At 43.9% G+C, this 19,950-nt stretch overlaps 1 protein-coding gene across 1 annotated transcript; it reads right to left on the bottom strand.

The window, feature by feature from the left end:
* Positions 1-1,629: 1,629 nt before the first annotated feature.
* Positions 1,630-19,950, bottom strand: LOC311018625 (cyclic nucleotide-gated channel beta-1). The gene is made up of 36 exons (XM_084017660.1): positions 19,729-19,950; positions 17,996-18,121; positions 17,796-17,901; positions 17,413-17,432; positions 17,230-17,329; positions 16,505-16,529; positions 16,311-16,395; positions 16,049-16,155; positions 15,907-15,970; positions 15,625-15,700; positions 15,484-15,508; positions 13,692-13,983; positions 13,237-13,389; positions 13,085-13,138; positions 11,767-11,819; positions 11,296-11,513; positions 10,915-10,945; positions 9,055-9,226; positions 8,855-8,869; positions 8,058-8,093; positions 7,848-7,943; positions 7,616-7,770; positions 6,304-6,525; positions 5,421-5,629; positions 4,655-4,705; positions 4,495-4,581; positions 4,352-4,416; positions 3,691-3,813; positions 3,461-3,602; positions 3,211-3,370; positions 3,022-3,119; positions 2,853-2,936; positions 2,655-2,773; positions 2,422-2,568; positions 2,102-2,300; positions 1,630-2,020 (listed from the first exon to the last, which is right to left on the bottom strand). The coding sequence occupies exons 2-36, from the start codon at positions 18,118-18,120 to the stop codon at positions 1,811-1,813; spliced, it is 3,924 nt and encodes a 1,307-aa protein (XP_083873786.1). The 5' UTR covers position 18,121; positions 19,729-19,950; the 3' UTR covers positions 1,630-1,810.

The raw sequence follows: 19,950 nt of genomic DNA on the forward strand, positions 1-19,950 counted from the left end.
ATCCACTAGGTGACAAATCTAATGCGATTCTGCTGTTGCGCATTTACCGGGTGATTGACGGTAGAATGAAAAACATGGTGCATTTGTTGCCCATGCACTCGGTGCTTTACGGTAGAACAAAGAAAGCGTTGCGCGTGTATGTGATGGCGTTCATCCTGACTGAATAAAAGCCTCCATCGCAGGCATGCTTCCACTTTTATGTACTTGTACTAACTCTCTACTTCTCCCTCTGCAGAGAACATGTTCTTCTTCAGTTGGAATTTGTTACCAGTTTTAGGCTTTTTTTTAATGTGTGCTTCTATTAAAAGTTATATATATTCAGCTTGTTTCTTTACAGCTCAGTGAACGCAGACACACGTTGCCCGTCTGTGCTCCGGGTCTGTCTGTCTGTCTGTCTGTCTGCCCTCCTCGGCGTCTCCTGTGAGTATTTAAAAGCTCGGTAATCAGCTGCATCACCTGCAGCTTCGTCAGTCAGGTGACGCTGATGAATCACCGATGAAGACCAACGTCACTGCAGTTCCCTTGTTTTTGCTGTTTTTGGTTGGTTTACTCTTTGGATTTCTACCGGGGTCATTGCAGGTCAGATATCAAACTCTAAATATGTTGAAACAGGTCATTTATTCACAAAATACATGAGTTTAAGGGCATTAACATAAAACACACACACAGACACACACACACACACACACACACACACACACACACACACACACACACACACCATAAATGATAAACATTGATAATTTGATAAACAAGTTAGCTGGTTTATGGGTTTTCTGAGTCTGTATCAATAATCAAACCTATACAATCTATACAAAAATAATAAATTGGACATCATTACTGAGCCGGCAACATTATAAAGTAAATATTTATCATTATTTACATGCCATGACACTACGAAGCAGGACAGTGGTTTTACATTAAAGTGGGATTCCTGGATATATTTACACCATTTTACAAAACAAATGAAAGAAAACACAAAAACGAAAAGTTAACTGCAGTTGTAAAATATGTAGAGCACATATTACACACATTAATGGATACATTTGATACATTGATCGCTTTGATTAGCATGTAAATACAGCGTTGAGGTAAGAAGAGGCTAGCTGATGTTTGAGCTTGCTTAAAGCTATAAAGTTCAAAGACAGACAGAAAATCTATGTACAATAATAACATGACGACTTCACGACAGAAGTGTGGATTTACTACGTCTGTTTCTGTACTCACACCGACACGAACACACACAAATAAACGGTAAAGGACAAAAACCTACAAGGCAAATTGTTAATTTCAAGCTTCCAACAGAATAAGAGAAGAACGGTCAGCAGACAACAACAGCAAAAACATTCTGTGTGTTTCAGAAAGACAAGAAGCTCAGTTGGCTTGCTCTAATCATGTAATTCATAAAGAAGTGTGTGGAGGTGGAAAGAAGATCGAGTTTCAGCAGCTAATGTTACGCCAACGATATTTCACACAATGTAATGTACAAAAAGGAGCTACGTGTGGAATACAGTACGACCTTGATTTTCTTTTTTGCGTCGAACACAACTCCCACGAGCAGATCCGGCTCACGTCAAGACGGCAGCTGTCTAAATGTTCATTAACAACATTTGATTCCACCATTCAGACACACTGTCGCATTGTTTTCTCCTCTATTTTCATTTTAAAGGGAGCCTTTCTTCATTTCGATCTCCCCTCTCTTCTTAGGGACTGTCACCTGAATTCTCATTTCACAATCTCCTCCTTCCCTTGTCATTTAAAGAATTAGAACGACGTATTTTCTTTCTCCTTCCCTCCCTCGTTCCCTTCCCTAGCTGACACCTGCCTCACTTTTGTCCGCGGCGAGCTCTTCCTCTGCGTCACCGTGGCACCGGGATGCAGACGCCGTGTTGTTGTTGTTGTTGAGGCAACGGGAGGCAGAGCGATACGTTGCAGAGCCGGCGGAGGAGGGTGACGGTGTGTCCACGTCTCTATCGCTGGAGGTGGGGGATGGAGGAGGCAGGGAGGAGGAGATGGAGGGCTGGAAGACAAGAGATGAACATCCTTCTCTTCAACTGCCACGTGTGCAGATATGTTTTATTTGTTTTGTGTCTATATTCACCTGCAACGAGACACTGGACTTGTTGGTCTTCTCCTTGACTTTAGCCAGAGCTCCTTTAAGTCCAGATGATCTCTCTGTCATCTCCAGGGCGGCTCTCAGCAGTCTGGGGGTCTCGGGTCTAACGTGGGCTGCCATGACCTGAGGGGGATCCTTCGCCTCTTCTTTGGGCTCAGGTTTCTTCCCCTTGGTGAGCATCTTCCTGTGATCGAAGGGAAAAGACTTTTAATTACATACAAGCAGGCAAAGAACAAGGCTCCATTACATCTGTAGCATACAGGACATATCAAGCAGAGGGTTCAGTGATGTTCAGACTAATTAACCTGGCCTTCTTGCGGAGCAGTTTCTTGGACTCGGGGTAATGGACCAGGATCTCATTCAGGTCCTTCTTGTCAAGGATGAAGAGATTGGCAAAGCCATGGGCAATTACATTCGCCGTGCGCCGGTTACCCCCACCTACTGAAAGCAAACTGCCAACAAGACAAATAATGCTTGAAAGTGACATTTTCCACCATCCTATTCTAAGATATTTGTCAGAGACGGCAGCTTCGTTCACCTGATCTCTCCGAAGACAGATCCTGCTCTGAGGGTGACAAACACTGTCTTCCCATCCGGTCCTCCGACCACTTGCACCTCCCCTGCCTTTATGATGTACATCTCCCGACCCACCTCGCCCTGAGCACGAGAAAAGACGATGAGAGGCTGAGAGTGACACAGGCGTCTTGAACAAACAAAACACAAGTTTTCCTTTCACCTTTTTGCAGACATAATCCCCAGGCAGGTAAACGACCGAGCGGAGGCTTTTCAGCATGTCAAAGATCATCTGTCTGTCACAACCCTGTCAAGAGGGAAGACAAAAAAGAGAGAACACCGTGACCTCTTGTTCACCTGCAATGTTCTCACCTGTTTTAAGGAACTCCTACCTGAAAAAGAGGGACCTTGCTGACTATGGAGTAGTTGACGTCGATAGCAATGTCGAGACGCATCTTATCTGGCAACTGAGTCAGCAGCTCCTGCTCATCTGGAAGACGGACAAGCGAGAGGAACGCTATGAATGAAAGGTCAGGCGTGGGAGATGCATACGAGTGCTCACCAGATGGCGCTCTTCTTACCCAGCATGCCCTGCGATTGCCAGGTGTAGTTGTACCAGGTTTTGACACGGTTCTGCACGTCTTTGGGGATGCGATAGGAGGACATGTATTTGATAGTGTTGTCCATACATGTGCGGTAGTAGGTCTGCCCTGCCGTGGCTGCACCGACCACATCACGCATCTGTGAGACAAAAGGCTCATTTTCAACGGCGTCCTCAACACACTGGAGCTTTTTAATGGCAAATATATGTGGAAGGCACGATATACCAACCTGTCCAATCATGATAGAGAAGGCAAAGACTCCGACAAAGTAGTTGATGAGTTGGAAGACGATCTCAAACAGGGTGGTGGGGTCTGGCAGACCCCCAATGGTGATCAAGGTCTTCACAGCAAAGTAGTAACAGCGAATGTAACTGAGCAGCAGAGACGAAGAGAGGAGGCGTTAGAAAGACCCCGAGGAGGGACACGATGGATCGCCAGTCACACGTTTATCCCACCAACCTGTTGCCTTCGCCGTTGTACACCCACTTGGTTGATCCCAGTCCCGTGAAGGCAGAGCCCCAGTAGTAAAGACAGGCGTTACAGTGGAGGCAGTAGAGAAGGTAGGTGGTGGTGCGGATCACCCTGAGGGACAGAGAGTGAGAGAGCGGCACATTTGTGTCATCTGAATACCCAAGTTGGTTCATCTGGGTTCATCTTAAGGAAGACAACATGAGAGAAGAGATAGAGAGGCTAAAATCACAACAAATCAGGCCTCCCATTCTGAATGTCGGTGGTGCTTTATGCTGGTGGTGACGCTGGTAAAAACGCAGAGAAATGCAACCCTGAACAGCTGATCACGTAACCATTCAAACCAAATGGGTCAATCGAATGAGACTCACTGAAATCAGCCATTTAAGTCAGATGTTCTCAACAATTTGGAACATTTTGAGGACCACATTCCCAAATAAATGGGAAAAAAACAAAGTCAGCTGTCAGCTGCTCAGACTGACTCTCACCACCCATCACTCCCTGCCATTATGAAACCAAATTTAAAGTATTCAGGGACATATTTCCTCACCACACCTCACCTATGCATCTGTGACAACGTAACCTGTGCCCAGTGGTTACGAAACCCGATTTAAGAGACACTCAAGAGAGATACCACCAGGCTACAGCTGACCTGTAGATGAAGGCTTTGGTCAAGATGGCCTCTAGACGCTCGTTGAACTCAAAGAAGGAGTTGATCTGGGGAGGCAGAACAAAAGCATCTGAATAGCTGTAAATGCTGATATACTGTAACAGGTTGTCATGAATACACCTCACCTTCAGCAGCCTGGGTAAGCGGAGCAGAGGGTTGATGCCCGTTTTAAAATAGAAGAGCTCCAGAGGAACCAGGCTGGCTACATCAAACTGAAACACAAGAAGGTCCTGAAACGCTTCGATGACTCAAAAATATAGCTTTTATTCAACTCAAGTTACTTACTTTGAAACGTTTGGTTTTCATGTAATTCTTCCTCATGTCTTTTTTGTCACACTGTAAAAAAAAAAAAAGTAACTGCAGATATGAATAATGAACCTGGTTGGTTGATTACTGTATTATAGTCTTAAACCAATGTTGTTATTATGCTTTTACATTTTCCATAAAATGCTATAAAATGGTCTTAAAACAACAAATATCGTAAATACTGTATTTCTGGGACAATATTACTCAACATAAAGTAAACTATATATTATATAATATAACTAGGGGTGAGTAAAAATATCGATACTGCAATATATCGCGATACTTTGTAGATTTTTCAACTCCAAAGATCGATTTAAAAAAAAAAGAGATTCATGTTTAGACGCGTTGTGAAGGCAGTACTTTATCCTTTTTCATTTTAATTTCAATATTTATTCCAGTGAATTTCATGGGAATTAATAAAATGGAGAGGCTGTTTTGAATGAAATAGTTTTGTCCTCTGATCAATATCATCTGATGTACATATACAGGTACTTGTGTTTTCATCTTTATTTATATCGCAATATCGTGATATTGTGATACGTATTGTATCACAATATCACGATATTGTGATATGTATTGTATCATAACCAAAGTATCGTGATATGTATCGTATCGGAGATTCTTGCCAGTAGTCACCCCTAAATATAACTGAAGTGATTATTTCTGTTTTTGTTCACTATAAAACAGTGATTCCAGTGATGTCAGCAGCCCGTGCCCTAGCTTACACACTTTCCACACAACTCACCACTATGTCCCCTCCGCGGACAAACTGCAGGCGAGGCTGGAAGATGCTAATGTCCAGGATGTAAATGAGGTCACACAGGTAGTCGGTCAGCAGCCAGTAATAAATGTTGTCCGGAGTCTGGTAGGGGAAGGCCCAGCGCACAGGGATGAACCATGCGTTCCAGTTCCAGGCCAGAGTGACCAAAAACATCCACAGCACGTACATCAGGTCTGAGGAGAGAGAGACCAAGATGAGAGGGTTAACGGAGAGAGGGGGAGAGAGACAATAGGAGAGGGTTAACGGAGAGAGGGGGAGAGAGACAATAGGAGAGGGTTAACGGAGAGAGGGGGAGAGAGACGATAGGAGAGGGTTAACGGAGAGAGGGGGAGAGAGACGATAGGAGAGGGTTAACGGAGAGAGGGGGAGAGAGACAATAGGAGAGGGTTAACAGAGAGAGGGGGAGAGAGACGATAGGAGAGTTGGAAACAAGGAGAGATGAATGATTTATATGCTGTTAACTAAAGACTGATGGGAATGAAAGCATGACAAATAAGCAAGATCATCTGTAATATAAAGCACATTTTGCATTATTTGGAATTGAAGGAGACAGAAAGGTGATAGAAAATGGACAAAGTCCTTATGAATGTGAAAAAAGGGGAAGAGAAAAGGGCAATGACAGACGATTAGGAGACATGTGACAGTACAGTAGATTCCCCTTTACTCAAACCTCATAATGATGGTTGCATGTTAATGGAACAGGCAGTTGTCAGCTCAGTACGTTTGAATCAATGTGTTGTTTTTAAATGTAGTCAAACAAAGACGTGTGTGTGACATTCATGTCTGAGTGGTTTAAATAAAGGAGATTCTGCTGTACGGTCGGGCCCCGTGTCCGGAGGGTTCTCACTGGTGAACGGGTCGATGCTGGCGGGGAAGCGGTAGTGCATACAAGCTTGTATCCAGCGAGGAGTTTTCACCTTGCAGCAGCGGCTAGACTGCTCCTCCTCCGCCCCATTCTCTACATCTCCTCCTCCTCCTCCTCCTCCTCCTCCACCTCCTCCTGATGGACCTGCTCGTGCCTCCTTCTCTCCTCCATCTATTGGCTGAGGAGCCAACGCCTGAGGAGGAGCTGAAGGGAGGCAATAAAAGGTCAGAAGAACTCACGAGAGGATGCAAAGAAGAAGGTTTACCATCTGAGAGCGGATCAGAGTGCTCCAGTTATGAAGGGCACTCAGGTGTTAGCCGTGTAGATTAGTCTTATACCTGAGTAATACAGTGTGTGCTTGCAGCAGGTGATGGAGGCTCCTGTTTACCTGCGTGGTGAAGGAGGTGGACTTTTCTACGCCACAAAGGAATTAATGTGCAGAAACGTCTTAGGTTAGCTTAACTGTTATCTCTGGAAGTGAAAATAAACTATCCTAGTGAATCACACCCTCTTAGGAGGATCATACCATATTAACGTGCACAGCCCAGACTGCTGCCACAGACTCGGGAACTACTACACTACTAACATGTGTGCAAACGTTTACAATCTCCAGAGTAGCATTTCAACCAGCGAGGCAAATGTTTTGCCAACAAAGACCTCACTGCTCATGTGGTTGCCAGCTGTGTGTACACTTCCCCCTTTTCAAACGGTACGCTGCTGATTTGGTTCTGCATTCATGCCCAATTTAGGTCTTCTCTATTACTAAATGAAGGATGTGGGATTCTAAAAATACTCTTAATTTAAATCATAAATGATTAAGCCACACGGCACGCTGATCAGCTTGAAATGACGCCTTGTTTGTGACATTATGCTTCTCACTGTTGTGCACCCAGAGAACAGGCAGAAACCCCATAGTGTTACTGGCTTAAATACCCAACATACCTGCAGCGTAACTGCATATTTACAGAATCATTTTATTTATTTATTTAGTTAGGTATGTTCATTGCTTATTTCTTAGATTGAGATACATTTTTTGTTGTTGTTTGTTTAATGAAAAGAGACGTTTTGTCAATGCAAATATTACCTAGTATTTTATATGGGGAAAATATATTAAAATGAACTGTAAAAAGCACAACTTAACAAATCCTGAGGCACCCTTGGTCCACTGTTAAAGCACTGATGAAAACACTGAGAGATGCTGGTTCGTGTGTGTGTGTGTGTGTGTGTGTGTGTGTGTGTGTGTGTGTGTGTGTGTGTGTGTGTGTTAGACAAAGGGACACAGACTCTAACTCACAGGGGACGGTGCTGTCCTCGTCGGAGCTGTCAGGGTCGATGAGTTTCTCCTTCGCCTTCTCTGTTCTCTCTTTAAACATCCGGACCAGCTCCTGAAGACGCTCGTTGACCACCATGCTGGTCTGACTGGCCGAAGACGCCGGACGCTCTTTCACTCTTGGGGGAAAGAAATAAAAAAGTTAGTGAGATTTTATGCAGACTTGTATTATTGTGAATGTGCGAGTGTGGCTCACAGGTCATCAGAGTTGTGCAGGCTGGACTGGCTGGGCCAGGCTCTGACAGGGCCTTCATCATCATCGTCATCTTCACTTTGAGACTGAAGCGTCCTACTGTTGACGTTGAGGAGAGACAATGCTGCCTTAGTTAGGTATTGTTTCCTTTTCTCAAACTAAAATCCACCGTGATGTGGTCAATCCAGTATTTAGAAAGGGTTGAGATCTTACATCTTTGACCAGATTGTCCTACGATTCCTTCCACTTCTGTCACGGATGGTTAGAGGAGGGTTTGAAGCAAGTGTGTATGTGGGATCGGGAGAGAGGGACGGGGGGAGAGAGGGGGTTTGTGTGTGGATTACATGCCAGGGAAAGCATGATATTAACCCAAGAAACGGGTGACAAGTGAAGATAATCACCTCCAGAACTCTACAGGCATGGAGGCATTATGAGACTACGGGCCTCTGGGCACAAAGGACCGCCCACCCCTCTCTACACGGGAACTCCGTTACATTTCTGTGTGGTCATTTTGTGTCGTTTTAACCCTGACGCCTGCACTCGGTAGGCCCGTTCAGTAATCCATCCATGTCTACAGGTAATACACAGTAATGATATACGCGGGAGATTGCCATGCATCCGTTTATTGGTTGACTTCTGCTATGTTATGACAGAGAACATGCGAGAACATCACAACACAGAACGGCACGACACAAGAAACACAAACAACTTCAGCTTCACAGGGATTCACACTCTGTTCTGCATCAACAATGTGTGCTGGTTAGTCTGGGTGCCATTTTGGCAGCTTTGATTGCTGTTTATGTGCAAAAACAGATTTCACAACCGTGGGACCAAATTGAAAGACATTTCTGATTTTCCTCAGCAACACATGCAGTTTAAGCAGGACACTGAAATACAGACAGTAGATGGCAGTAGATCTGTTTCAAACAGCACTAAAAACATGCAGAGTTTCACTCCAAAATGATAGAAAGTATATATAATGATAAAATGTTTATTTTCATACTCCTTACTCTTTATCTCCTTTACTGTAGATGAAAGCATGAGGGGAAAAAGATTTTTAAAAATATTGTAATGCACATATTATAATGTATGTCTTTAACACCTAAACTCAGCCTTTCAAAAAAACATTAGATTTGATGTAAAAAAGTAGAGTAAATCATATTCTGTACGTTGTTAGAGGACATAGAGTACTAGTGGGAGTATTTCTCACCTCTGACGACCTCCAGAAGGGGTCACAGGGACGGTAAGGGTTGTAAGTTTGGGGTCCTGGGGGGTGAGGATTTTGGGGATGTTGCTCCGTTTCTCCCCTCCTCCTCCTCTCTCAAGGTCTGAGTCAACATCCTCTACATTGACAGCTGGACGAAGACTGAGGCTGGAGCTCTCTGGAGAGGTTGGAAACACACGTATTAATAAGGAGCATCGATAAAAATGTGTATTCAGGACAAATACGTTGTTCAGCAGCGCCGCAAGCAGAGGCAGGAGAGTGTGAGAAGCAGATTTACCATCGGGCCTACATCGGGCTAATGCAGGAGGATCAACCTTAAGAGAACCTTGATAGCTGAGAGGACCAGCTTACTCATCCGGCATTCAGGCCAGCTAATCAGGATCATGGCACAATGGCACAATTCTGTCGTCTTCATTTAAAGTGTCAACAGTCAGTATGCTGCCTCCTCGGGTTTCCTACAGACTATATCAACATTTTAAACTTTTCTCCTCCCTCTGAGGTCCTGAATCCTGATTTTCCTCTGCAAAATATTAGAAAAGTTTGAGGATGTTCACCTCTTTTCCTTAGGTTTCTATATTCAAACAACTGTGGTGGTTTATTCACATCCAAGCACAAACATACAAATCACCACCACAACACCAAACAGCTACTGGTTTTGTCCTGACAGCATGCTCAATAATCCTGAAAAGTGCATTTGCCATGACATCTGAACTCAGTTTTAAAGCTTGCAAATGATCATTTTAAAATCAAATTTAAGGGCAATCAGCTGTTCTTTTAATTTGAGAACAAGTTTATTACTGTTATTATTAGTTATTATGGCTGAGTTCAGGTATCTACAAGGAATCTCACGATAGTTAACTTTCCCGCTGCTGCAGATTCACCTGTGGGTCTTACTGGCGAAATGTCTGAGTCGTCTTCAATGAAGAACGCCGGGTTAGAGAACCCGGACAGCTGGCGGGACGCGGCGTTGAGCTGCTTGGACGGGGGGCTGACAATCGGAGGCAGGCGCGGGTAGGATGGCACGTTGGGTAAGTCGGACGCGCTACTGTGCAGGGAGGACGGAGACGGGGAACGGGACCGCAGGTGAGGATGGCGAGGAGGAGGAGGAGGGAGAGGGGAGTGTCGGACGAGCCGGTTCAGTTCCACAATTTGCTGATTCTTGTCTTGCTTCGGTTTCTGCTGTTGTTGCTGCTGTTTCTTAGGCATCTTGAGGCATAAGGCTGTTGAGGCGGTTCTGGATGTTGAGGAAGTACTGCTGCGTCCGGCTGGGCAACTGGGAAAGCTTCTGCGGGATGTTTGAGAAGCTCTGAGGAAGACTGACCGAACCCTCGGCGCTTTTGGGCAAAAGCTCAGTCAGAGTCTGGGCGATGTTCCGGGGGACCTGCGTGAGTCGGATGCTGGAGAACTCTTGGCGCAGTTCGGGGGGAAGGGAGGGTAAGAGCTTGGTAACGTCGGAGAGCTGGGTGGGTAGATTTGGCATGGAGGGTATTTTGGGAGTGGAGATGCCGTTCTCTTTGAAGAACGCGTTGATGTTGCCGAGGCACTCGGAGGTGTGAGGGATGCGCATCAGGCAGCTCTTAAATGCATCGCAGCTGACTGGAGCTAAAGAGGAGACAGGTGGATGGTAAGCAAGGGCGGCTTCGAACAGCGGTGGAGATGATGTCAGAGCAGGTGACGTGTACATAACAGTAATAAACACAGAAGTCTGGACGTAGACGTGCATGTGACAGAAGTCAGTGAAATACCAGAGTGAGATGCTCATTAAGGCAGTAATATAACAGCTGTAACCACAGTCACATAGAAGGAAAAACACATCAAAACATAACAAAGTAGATCCGTGCATACCACCACATCCGTCCCCAGTAGCTTCCTCCTCCTACAAAAGACACAAAGCATGAATAAATGTCAAGCATTAATATCTCTGCATGAGATAAAGGTATGAGAATCCTATGTATCAGTAATAACAGATATGATCATGTGTAGGACGTCAAACAGACATTTTGATGCACAAAAGGATGGAAGCTTCTCTGAATTGTGACTAAAACATGAGTGTTATGTAAGAAAACCTTTTGTTTTGAGTAATTTATTTTGTATTAAGGTTGTTTTTAGTCCGACGTGAAAGAACAGGACAGAAACAAAGACATAAGACCATGCTATTCGTCAGTGAGGTGAGGCAGCCGGTTGAATTAAAGGTGTCCTGGGTATTACACTCATCATGTTCATTACCTTTTCACCAGCTGTGTCAGCGTTAGCGCTCTGACTGCCTTCCTTTGCTTTCTGCGGCTGCTGGGTCACAGGCTCGGCTTCGGAGTCGGCTTCCTGGGTCTTGGTCTCTGGTTCTGGTTCTGCGTCCGATTCAGGCTCCGACTCAGTAGTCTTAACTGGTTCAGGACTTGGAGGTGGAGAGGGGGACGTCTGCTGCGGCTCGGCTTCCTCCTTTGGCTCTACTTTTTTTTTTTTATTATAGATTTCATGAGATTTAAAGAGAATACCCAACTGTCACAAATCAAATCAGCCTGGTGTTGATGTATAACATGTTATAGAGAACGGAACATAGCATGCTTTGATTTACTGACTTTCATTTTTTTTTCATTTTCAAAGGGACAATACTGTTATTTCAAATTAATTCACTTTTTTTTTTAATTGCAACTATTGTGTGTGCAGGGGTGGGCGTCTGGATTCTGTCTGGATCTCTACCTGGTTCCTTTATGTCCGGTTCATCAGTCTCCTCCTCAAGGCTCTGTTCCTTTCTGCAGGATGAGTGACAAACAAAATGAGACAATGAATGTATCAGACTGGCAGAGCGAGGTTACCCGCATCAAGTCCATTCTTCAGTCAGATTTATGTAATTTGGTCCAATAAATAATGGTTTGACTGCAGTTTTGATGAAAATGCTGGTATTTCTTGGGCAAACCTCGAACAAAATGTACACGTTTCACTTCCAGCTTTTCAGACTTTTTCTATTTACGTGGGCTCGTTGAATCTCGTATTAGGATATGAAAATCAGACACATAGACACAAGTGTATGAAAATATTGATGACAGACAGACAGCCTATACTCTAAAACTGTGTGGATTTTATTTTAGGGTAGATTTTCCTTTTATTTTTAGTGTCTTTATGTCTATTTATGTTTCAAAATATTATATAACATGTAATATGCTGAATGAATGTAATAACACATGGTTTATAGACTGTACGTAGAATGATTATATTGTAATTTTTAAATCAAATTCTGGTCTCTACTGAATACACGTTAGATAGAAACACACCGCGGGTATTAAGTTGATATAATAAAGTTAGGGTTAAATAATAGGTCAAATTCATTCATGTCGTAATATTAGTCCACTTAACCTCGAGCTTATCGTAAAATACTCACTTTCTCCCTCTACATTTACGCGCGTTGCTCGTTAACAATCCCGACAACAACAAAAATGTCGTCAGAGTGTCGAGACACGATGAGCGACAGGAAACTCTCCGTGGGTTCGTGTGAAGAAGAAGAAGATTAGAAAATAATCCAACAGGTCTCCGTCCATCATTTCCCGTGCGCGCGCATCCAGACGTGAAACAACAGCAGCGGCGGCGGCGGCAGGGGAAGCAGGTGCGCGCGGTTACCGGGGGAACCGTTGAGAGGTGGGGGTCGGCCGTTGCCAAGGGAAGCTGTGGTTGCTATGGCACGTTGGTGTGAAGCTGAGGCAGCGCGCGGAAAAAGATCGCGTAACGAGAACCCGCGGGATTTGGCAGCTTGACAGCCAAACGACTGGCGCTGGGATCAGAGTGGGAACTCGGCACGTGGAAGCTTATTTAAGTAGCTTCGGTATAACTTACACTTTTAAATCAGAGATATAATAACTGTTTTATAGCAATGCTATTATTATTATTATTATTATTATTATTATTATTATTATTATTATTATTATTATTATTATAGGATACAATTTCTAGGTGAAATAAGAAGTGGGTTTACAAAAGGATTTCAATAAAGTGAAGTTTTAAACCTCCATGAATGCATTCTTACTCTGCGACTTCACTCTGGTCCTCTTGGCTCTCATCCTCTTGTGGTGCTGGCAGCCTGTTCACAGCGAACAAACAGTGTCACGTCATCACCCCCCCAAAAAAAGCCAAAACACACACTTTTTTCTTTCTTTCTAATTGAGCACAAGTCCTTACTCAGCTTGGGGCTCCTTCTCCAGCAGCTCTTGACTCCCAAGTGAGAGATTGAGGGACTGTCCCTCGCTGGTCATCTGTCTGATGGCCTTCTCCGCTGTCTCCCGGGCCACCTCTTCGGCCATGCGGGCCATCTCCATGCGCTCCTGCAGCAGACTAGAGAGAGAGACAGACTGACGTGATGCAGCTTCATCTACCTTTCTGCATAGAAATGACGACCATAAGGAGCATAAAGCATGGCGATCCGTTAAAAGGAGGCATACATGTTAATACGGATGTTTTGGGTTAATCAGGATGAACATAATAGAAGATGATAGATGGATTTGAGTGGACATACTTGTAGCTATTTTAAATTACATCCAGTTAATTATTTGATATGATGAGGACATTTCCATCCAGTGGAAGTGACCTCATAAATGGCTGCACCTCTGACCGCCTCCACTCTCCACCTGTCTTACCGTTCCTCCATGCTTGCCAAAGCCACACCTTCGGCCTCCTTTCGGATGTTTTCAATGAACGGCGTCCAGCGTCCCGTCTGGGTCTCAGCATCTTCTAGAGATTTGGTTTCAGCCTCCACCGGTGATTCTGGAGTCTCTGGCTCCCCGTCGTCTTGCGTCTGCTCTTGGTTTGCCGCCACCGCCGGCGATGCGGACGGCGCCGTAGCTTTGGACTGATCTCTGCGTTTCTGCTGGTCCTCGTTGTCCGAGTCCACGTCCTCTAGGACCATGTCAGGCTTGAGTTTGGACGAAGCTACGAGAGGGTGACAAATGTCGATTTGTGGGTTGACTTTGGAAATGTTGGTGGATTTGGGTGTATGAGGTGGAAAACCTCTTCATGTGCAGAGGATGCATCGAGGCATCGATGATAAAACCACCACATGAAATCATTTCACACAGAATCTTTATTACTCCTGTACTATCCTTACATCACAGTACACAAATGTGTTCTAACACATACGATGGTCAACATATTTTCAATGTGAGCAAGTATGGTTCCTTCAAATCAAGTCTAAAAACACCACACCACATCCCCAGGCCACAGTTCACAGTTCACCTAATTAACCCGCTACTCTTACATTTGTGTTGTGCAACCTTTATCAAACCTGCAGAAAAGCTTACTCCAACATGATCAAGACCCAAACTCAACTCAGCTTTCTTAGACCCTAATAATCAACACATTCTTAAGGACTACAAATGCACTATTAACACAATGTTCCTCTAAATATAAAGTATAAATACAGCAGGCATGAATGAAAATAGCTGCCATTTAATTGTTATTTCCAGATTTAGTGAAGGGTGGAGGGAAGATTGGACGCCTTATCTGACATTATTCCTGTGTTTAAATGACTAGTGAACATCTTTTTTTTAATTTTAAATCTCCTATTGCTCTTTCTGGATATGAAAATGGCAACATGAAAACAATGTGTATGCTGCCATAGGCTCAAGCACAACAAACTCACACGTGTGTGAATAAAAAAAAATGTTCGGTCTGCAATATTTTGTGAATGAAACCTGCAGTCGTTTCAGAGTAAATGGCTAAATGTTTCTGTGTCAAACAGAAAATGTGCAAAATTCAAATCACAAAGACTGAAGACAAACACTCCTCTAATTAGCGACGGCATATACAGTACACGTTTTAGTTACATATCAGTGCACACATTTTAAGTGGTAATACATTCATGTGAAACTGTATGAGGTACAGTAAGGTGAGTCGAATATATCTCGATATTCGTGTAGTATTTCACAGCTGCCTAGTTTTTGTTGTGCTGAGCTGCACTCTGCACAGCACCTGTAGCTCTCCCAACAGTACAATATGTTTAACGGTATCTGTCTGTCTGAGATTCAGAGCGTCGCCCAGCCGTCTCCTCCTGCTGTTTAAGGGGCTCGCAGCGCCTTCCCCCCTGAAACAGAAGGAGAAGAGGGACTGAGTTAGGCTCCGACCGTCCGACCAAAACACCTCCTCAAAAACTATGGGGGGAAAAACAAGAGGGTGCTTCAACAGGAAACACGTGTGCAAAACTTTCCAAATATAAAATAATGACCTGAATAAAATGCAACCCTGTGTTATTAAAGAGATGTTTTCCTACAAGTTGTTGGCGTTACTCTGCAGTGATTTAACACATTGTTGGGAGAACTTTAGGTGATATGATTCCACTTGCTTGAACTGTGAATTGTGGCACTCGGGGGGGGGGAAATCACAAGAAGAGGGGTTTCTATGACTACAGGAACGATTAATGAACGCTAAACTCACCTTTCTGTAGAACTTCAGCTGCACCCTGAGAATAAAAAATAAAAAAATCATATGGGCTGAGATGTTATGAATACAGATTAGATTAATGAAAGTGCCAGAAAAGGAAAAGGTTTGAAGCATTTATTTATCCACAAATGTTACCTGAGCATCATCTTTTGGTGGAATGGCAGGTTGAGGCATCTTCAGGCCCAGTCCTGACCAGAACCAGCCCACCACACTGTCAGGAGACAAACTATGTAAATGTATGCACTTCAGCTGTTACACACTGTCCATGTAGACATCTACTGTTGGAAGATGGATAGATGGATAACATGTCAAGCCAGCTAAGAACCTAACATTCCAGCTGGCCAGACTTTGCCATCTAATAACTCTTTTTCCGGCCTTGGAGAGAATTAAAACGGGCGGTGAGGGATCAGAACGTACCCCGAGGCCTTGCTGTCAGTATCCAGGGAGATTCCACTGAGAGATTCAGGTGGTGGAGAAAGAACTGGAGAGAAGAGAAAGACATGAAGTCCAGGATACAAAGCAAGCATCCGTGTGTGTGAAGTTATGCTATCCAACGTACGTTTGTCCAGAGAGGAGCGGGAGGACTTGGCTGCTGGTTCCACGGGTACGGCACCAGGGGGCAGTATATTTGGCTGAGGGACCATATGCTTTATCCAGTTTACCACGCTGCAGAAGAAAAAGACAAAAGTCAGCACCTAAACTACCTGCACTCATGTGTGTGTGTGAGTATGTGTGAGTGTGAGTGTTTGATTCAGATTGCCCAGTAAAGTCAGGTACTGTGCCTCAACTTTATGTGTAATAAAAAGGCCGTTTATACTCACTTGGGAGGGAACTGAGGGGGCACTTCCTCAGACTCATCCTCTGACACCATCTCCACCACCGGGATGTGTGGGAGGGGATCATAATCTGGACAGACAGACAGATCAATCAGTCTGATATTCAACCATCAATACAAACGACACTTTAGTGGAAAATGGCAAAACATAATTGATACATAAATAATCAAGAAACATACCCGGCATTGTTTCTGCATCATAGATCTGGGAGAAAAGAGATACAGATGTACTTAAAGTCAAGCCAGTGAATTATGGTTATACGATTTCTTTACTTTAATATCCATTATGTCAATTTGAATGAGCTGCACATGGTTGTCTGACATGTGTTTAGTCTATACAGAATACACCACATGTGCATCTCCCTATGCAAGCCCTTACTCTGCACAAAAGCACAAAGGCCTGTTTTACATCCATACCCACAGTTCAGCACGTGGACTAAAAGTTGGGCCAAGAGCTACAGGTGGGGCCCTTATGGGCTAAAAGCTGTTTTTCCTCCTGGAATCATCCTGAATATAAATGTTTCAATATAAAACTTTTTGGCAACTTAACTCGAAATGACCGGACCATGTGTTGTCTGCAGAAAACTCAGCATATTGGAATCATTGTGTCTGATATTGTTCTGGGGGGTTGTCTGGATGTTGCCACAGAAAGAGATTGGTTTAAATGCAGTGAAGTTAATGGAGGGAGTTTAACCTGGCTCAACTCTAAGCTTAATCCTTACCATGATTAGTCCTTCAGGACATTATTAAGTTGTTTGAGTCAAGTGTCATACAGTTCAAAAACATCGATTTTGTTGTTGTTGCTGACATAAAACACATAATTCCTATTATATAGTATAGTATATAGTATTTGTTTGTGGAGAGAAAAATGCTGGCGGTTCTGACGCGGTTAAGATGAGTCTCACCTCAGTGTGTTCTTCATTGTTTTCAGTCTCTTTGTACTTGTCGTCAGGCTGAGGCAACACCTTGGTCAGACCCTGAGCGACCCAGCCGATCACTCCAGGCCTGGAGGCAAAAACAAACAAACTGAATTACCTTTGAAGAACATATTAAGTCATAAATGTGCACTCTTATTTAATATACCGTACATTTCTCCATCCTCGCTTGACTGGCAAAGAAAACCAAAAAATAGAGAATGAGAAAAATGTAGAGGCCAAAGAAAGTCTACTGTAAATCTGCCTTGTTCCTATTGTTTTGAAGCCACATTAATAGTAATACTAATCTTATTGTAATACTACTATTATTATAGTATTACTAATATTCTAGCTAATAGTAATACTGCAATAATAGTAATACTACTACTTCTACTGTAATTGATAAACGACTTCATTTTGAAGCAGTATCGAAACCTGGCATTAAATAAATGTTAGCAGATGCAGATGTTTTATATTTCCCCTCACAGGACAATAAGGAGAAGATCTTCCGTTGACCTGAGTAGAGTAAATGTCCACTCAAACCCCTACACACTCACCCTGGCTTCAGCGTTGGCCCTGCTGGGTCGCGGGGAGCCAGAAGGTTGAGGCAGCGCGCTGACGAACCCATTAGACAGCCAGCCTAAAACTCCGGTCTGGGTCTGGCTGTAGAGGAGGTGCAGAAAGTACGGTAGAAATGTCAGTATGTTCACACATTTAAGCACACAGAGGTATAGAACTCGTGTACGGAGACATTTACCTGTCCTCTGAACACTCCTCTGTGTTTTTCTGTGGAGGACATTTCCCTTTTGAACGAGCAGGAACGTCATCCGTCCCAGAAGCTTCAGGGAGTTGGGGGACCACTTTCACCACCCAGTTAAACATCCTGTTGAACACACACACACACACACACACACACACACACACACACACACACACACACACACACACACACATATAAGGTTAGCCACTTCATCCATCAAACAGAGAACCCTTAACAGCTAATGAGGTCCGATGAAGGACGTTCACCTGCTTTGTTTTTGCCTTCATCTCGTGAAACATTTGTAGTTTCTTATCAGACACATTTACAAACGTTTATGTGGTTCTCAATGAATCAGAAAATACTTAAATTACAAGTAAATTGTGCAATGTAGCCTTTTTCGATATGCAAATGAACTCAGAGAAGAGACAGAAATCAGGCTCCTGAGTCAACAGTCAACAGGTTAACTGTTGACAGAGGGTTCAATCGGTTACACACAGAGAGAAATCCGTCATAAATGTACAGCGAGAGGACATTTTTTTAACTGGCCAAGCGCACTGATCCTTGAAAGAGATTAAATTAAATAAAGAGAGAGTCAGCAGGAGTGCCACTTGTCTGACTTAATCTCAAATGTGCTCATTAACCCCCTGTGACAGTTTGTCAACCTGTTGAGCTAATCCACTTCAGCGACGGGGGCAGAGAGCCACCGAGCCCGCGACATGTCGTACTAACTGACCGAAGCAGAGAGGTCGAGGAAAATCAGGGCGGCTGTCGAAAAAAAAACGTTTCAGACAGCATCACAATTACAGCCCCGGGTAATAAGGAAGGTCTGCATCATAGATCTATTATAAGCCCAGGGGACATTCATCCCCTGATTGATCAATATGCAACTACAAACAGGCCATGAAGGCCTTATTGATTAACTGTGACCTATGCTTCCGTCTGTCCACTATACAGCATATTCTATAGACAATGAATTCAGAAAACAAACACAAAACATCTCAGTGACTTCTCTCTAAAAATCCACTGCTTTATTGTTGAATCTAATCTAGATTTGTTTCTGTGAGAGCTGAATGTCCACTGTAGACATAGTGGATCTCCAGCATGGAGGGGGGAAAAAAGGTGATGTCATGTCATAAATTTGCAGTTATCGATGTTTAAATTTCAGTTAGTTATCTATGAGTTTAACATTAAGATAATTCACAGGCAAGGCATCTTTACAACGTAGTTTGAGCTGTTGTTGTTGATCCCACTGTGTGATTCCTGACCCACTGTGCCAAAGAGATCAGAGATCAGCGGGGGCGCCTCTTCCCTGGCCTAATCCCAAATTTGGAGCATTGGATTAAATGTCTCCCAACTAATCTACAGCCTTCCTCGCTGCTTTAGGCCTGGATCGATTCCTGACATACGTCTTCGTCATCATTCTCAGCCATGAAAAGAGCACAAATCAGGGGGGAAGACACTCATAGGATGTACTTATTTGTGTTCTGATTGTGTTCGTAATTTAGGAACAATTTGTGCATTTAAGCCTCACCGTCCTCAAATAAGATCCGGCGAGACAAAAGCGAATCAAAAGCTCTAAGACAACATCCAATCAGCTGAACATTCTGCTCGTATAAACAACCACTTCTGCAGCCACTTCACCAAGATGTGGATCATCTCAAAATCAGCACTCGGGTATTAATTTCGCCTGCCTCAATCCTGCACAGAACAACAGACTTGTTTCTCCTTACCTGCGTGTCTACAGGTGGCTCTGCATGCTGGTTGGCGTAAGGGATCCAGAGTGCGGCACGGCCAGCACAGGTCTGCTGGGATTTCCAGGCAGCGGCTCCCTGGGGCTAACGGGATTACCTAGCACCACCTGAAGGTCAAGGCACAATCCTGAGACTGTGAGCCATCGCAGATTATCTGCAACAGGAATATATCGTCAGGACATCATCCATGTAACCTATAAA

Source organism: Eutrigla gurnardus (genome assembly GCF_963514095.1).
Source record: "Eutrigla gurnardus genome assembly, chromosome: 9".
In the NCBI taxonomy this organism is placed as follows: domain Eukaryota; kingdom Metazoa; phylum Chordata; class Actinopteri; order Perciformes; family Triglidae; genus Eutrigla; species Eutrigla gurnardus.

Bases quoted from the DNA above. Each gene is read 5' to 3' on its own strand.
- LOC311018625 (XM_084017660.1), bottom strand. From the start codon at position 18,120: ATGTTTAACTGGGTGGTGAAAGTGGTCCCCCAACTCCCTGAAGCTTCT. The intron at 15,701-15,906 runs GTACGTTCTGAT...GTCTCCTGACAG, and splicing joins ACTGACAGCAAGGCCTCGGG to TGTGGTGGGCTGGTTCTGGT. The intron at 11,514-11,766 runs GTAGAGATCCAG...AAAAAAAAGTAG, and splicing joins ACCGGACATAAAGGAACCAG to AGCCAAAGGAGGAAGCCGAG.